Raw genomic sequence first — 2,877 nt, forward strand, 5'->3', positions numbered from 1 at the left:
CCACCCTGAATGACTGCTCTGTGTTGCTGCTCTGCTCATCCTGACTAATGTTTGGTTGATGGAAAAACCCCTTCACTTTGTTAAAGTAAGGCAGGCGGACGAGCCGAGACGGAGGGACGGAGCGGGCGTTAGCTCCGGTCCAAACCCACGTCTGAAGGCTGTGAGGTCATCACATGGTTCTGTGATGATGTCACACACACACACACACACACACACACACACACACACACACACACGAGACAAATGGACCAAATGTAAATTGAATTATACAACAGTAAGATCAGGGAGGTGTGGCCACACACACGCTAATAAGTGATTAATAAACTGAGTTTTAATCACGTCACGTTAAAAAAAAAAAGCATTACCAGAGGAATAAAAGGTTAAAAAGAAAGTCCACTAACTACTCCATTAAAATGGTGAAAAAATAAATAAATGACAAAAAGATTTGAGATTTGACAAAATTCAACAAATAAGAAAAAACACATGTTAAAATGGTAACAATAATGTGACTAAAACAGTTGAATTTAGATTTTCTTTTTTAAACTAAATGACTCGAGGGTTAATGATGTCCTGACAAGACTATCTGTGTGTGTGTGTGTGTGTGTGTGTGTGTGTGTTGGAGGTTCTAACATCTGTCCCTCCTGAGTTCACAACATTCCCAGTCACAGCTGGAGCTCCTCCCAGTCTCCGGATCCTCCGTCCCTTTTCCCTGGAAACTCTGCTGAATGCCTGTGGCATTTTAACTGACACACACACACACACACCACACACACACACACACACACACACACACCACACAGGTCTAGACAGGAGCTGTGAGTCCTATTCTTTTTTTTAATGTTCAAAACCAGAAAACTCTATTTCTGCTCAGCACAGACTTGTTTTAATCGCAGTACAAACGCAGTACAATCGCAGTACAATCGCAGTACAAACGGAGTACAATCACAGTACAAACGCAGTACAAACGCAGTACACAGACACCTGATTTTACTCCAACATTATTTATTCTGTCAATATCACAGATTGGCGAGTCGTGACATTTCAGTCTTTGTCGTTCAATTCTCTCTTCAGCCAATCACAGCAGCGTCTTAATCTTTTTGTCTCGTAGACAGGCTGTCAACATAAGGTCCGCGGCCCTTGTGTCCATGCAGCCCAGACTCGACCCTCAGAGTGGGCCAGTATGTGGAGAGAATGACTCCCGGTGGATCAGACCTCTGTGGCCAATCAGAAGGTGTTAGCATGTGGCTTCATCTGTTTAAATAAACCAATGACGTGTGTTTATTTTCACTGCAGACTCCGGAGTCGATGAGCAAATAATTCATGTTTTGATCCAGATGTTTATTAACATCTTGAATCCGCAGCCTCCAGACCAGCTCCGTTTGTCGGTGTCCGTGAACAGCTGAGTCTGGAGCCGCTCCAGGTTTCCACCAGGACACAGACCTGTGATGTCACATGACCAGCCTTCACACAAACAGTGGAAACTGGAGGTGGGATCAGAACAAAGTTGTTTGGCCGCAGAACAGCGAGGACTCTGACCACAGGCTGAGACACGGGAGCAGATGTCGGGTTGATTCCCACCTGGTGTTGACTTCTGAAAGTCTGGCTTTTCTTTCTTTTTTCTTTTTTTTTTTTTTTGGGTTTACCCTGAGAGGGGAGGAGGAGCAGGATCAGGAGGAGGAAGAGGAGGAGGAGGAGGAGGAGGGAACACCAGCTCCCATTCACATTAGACTGATGGGAGATTTCTGCTGCTGCACCGCACTCTGGATCACATCAGAGAGAGGAGGACAACACTGACACTGACACTGACACTGACAGACAGACAGACAGTCAGACAGACAGACAAACAGACGGACAGACAGACAGACAGTCAGACAGACTCACAGACAGACAGACAGACAGTCAGTCAGACAGACAGACAGTCAGACTCACAGACAGACAGACTCACAGACAGACAGTCAGACTCACAGACAGACAGACTCACAGACAGTCAGACAGACAGACAAACAGACGGACAGACAGACAGACAGTCAGACTCACAGACAGACAGACTCACAGACAGTCAGACAGACAGACAAACAGACAGACAGTCAGACAGTCAGACAGACAGACAGACACACAGACAGTCAGACTCACAGACAGACAGACTCACAGACAGTCAGACAGTGGTGCTGAGAGGAAGCAGAAGATGGGACCGGCTGCCACCTCACTCGCTCTGCTCTGCCTCTGCTCTCTGGCCGTGTGTGTTCCAACAGGGACAGTGAACGCCTCACCCACACAGGTTAGAACTGTTTGTACACGCAATCATGCGTGTGTGTGTGTGTGTGTGTTTGTGTGTGTGTGTACAGCCTACTGGTGTTTGTAAGATGTGGGGACAGAAATCAGTCCTTCAGCTGTCAATCAAAGAACTGTTTGAAACAAATCTCTACCAAAAATATCAACACTGAAGTTTACAATGTTACAACATGTCCTGAAAATCTAAATGTTATTGTTTAAAAATGTCATGTGAAGAAACAGGAGTGTGTGTGTGTGTGTGTGTCTTTTCATTGAACTGCATCATTTTAAAGATTATGTTAATTTGATTCCATTTTTTTTTAATTAACCGAAATAAAAAGGAAATGAATGGTACCAGACTACGGCCACTAGAGGGCTCCTAATTCAAAACAATTGCAATTAACGTTTGGGTTTGAAAACGGAGTTTATGTGCATTACTGCCACCTACTGTGCGGTGTCTGCAGTGTCAGCAGTGAGGGAGCTGAGGATGTCTAATTATTGTTACCGTCACTGTAAATTCTCAGCTCATGTTTCACAGTGTGTTATAACTATTAGGTGTGTGTGTGTGTGTGTGTGTGTGTGTGTGTGTGTGGGCTTTTCTGACGG

The 2,877-nt window shown here is 45.0% G+C and overlaps 1 protein-coding gene across 1 annotated transcript in view; it reads left to right on the top strand.

The window, feature by feature from the left end:
• Window positions 1-2,089: 2,089 nt before the first annotated feature.
• Window positions 2,090-2,877, top strand: part of clec11a (C-type lectin domain containing 11A) — a 2,914-nt gene continuing 2,126 nt past the window's right edge. The window contains exon 1 of the mRNA XM_025056707.1: window positions 2,090-2,283. Within this exon, the coding sequence (XP_024912475.1) occupies window positions 2,186-2,283 (98 nt within the window). The 5' untranslated portion in view covers window positions 2,090-2,185. The remainder of the gene's footprint in view (window positions 2,284-2,877) is intronic.

This window comes from Cynoglossus semilaevis, chromosome 7 (genome assembly GCF_000523025.1).
Source record: "Cynoglossus semilaevis isolate Cse_v1.0 chromosome 7, Cse_v1.0, whole genome shotgun sequence".
In the NCBI taxonomy this organism is placed as follows: Eukaryota; Metazoa; Chordata; class Actinopteri; order Pleuronectiformes; family Cynoglossidae; genus Cynoglossus; species Cynoglossus semilaevis.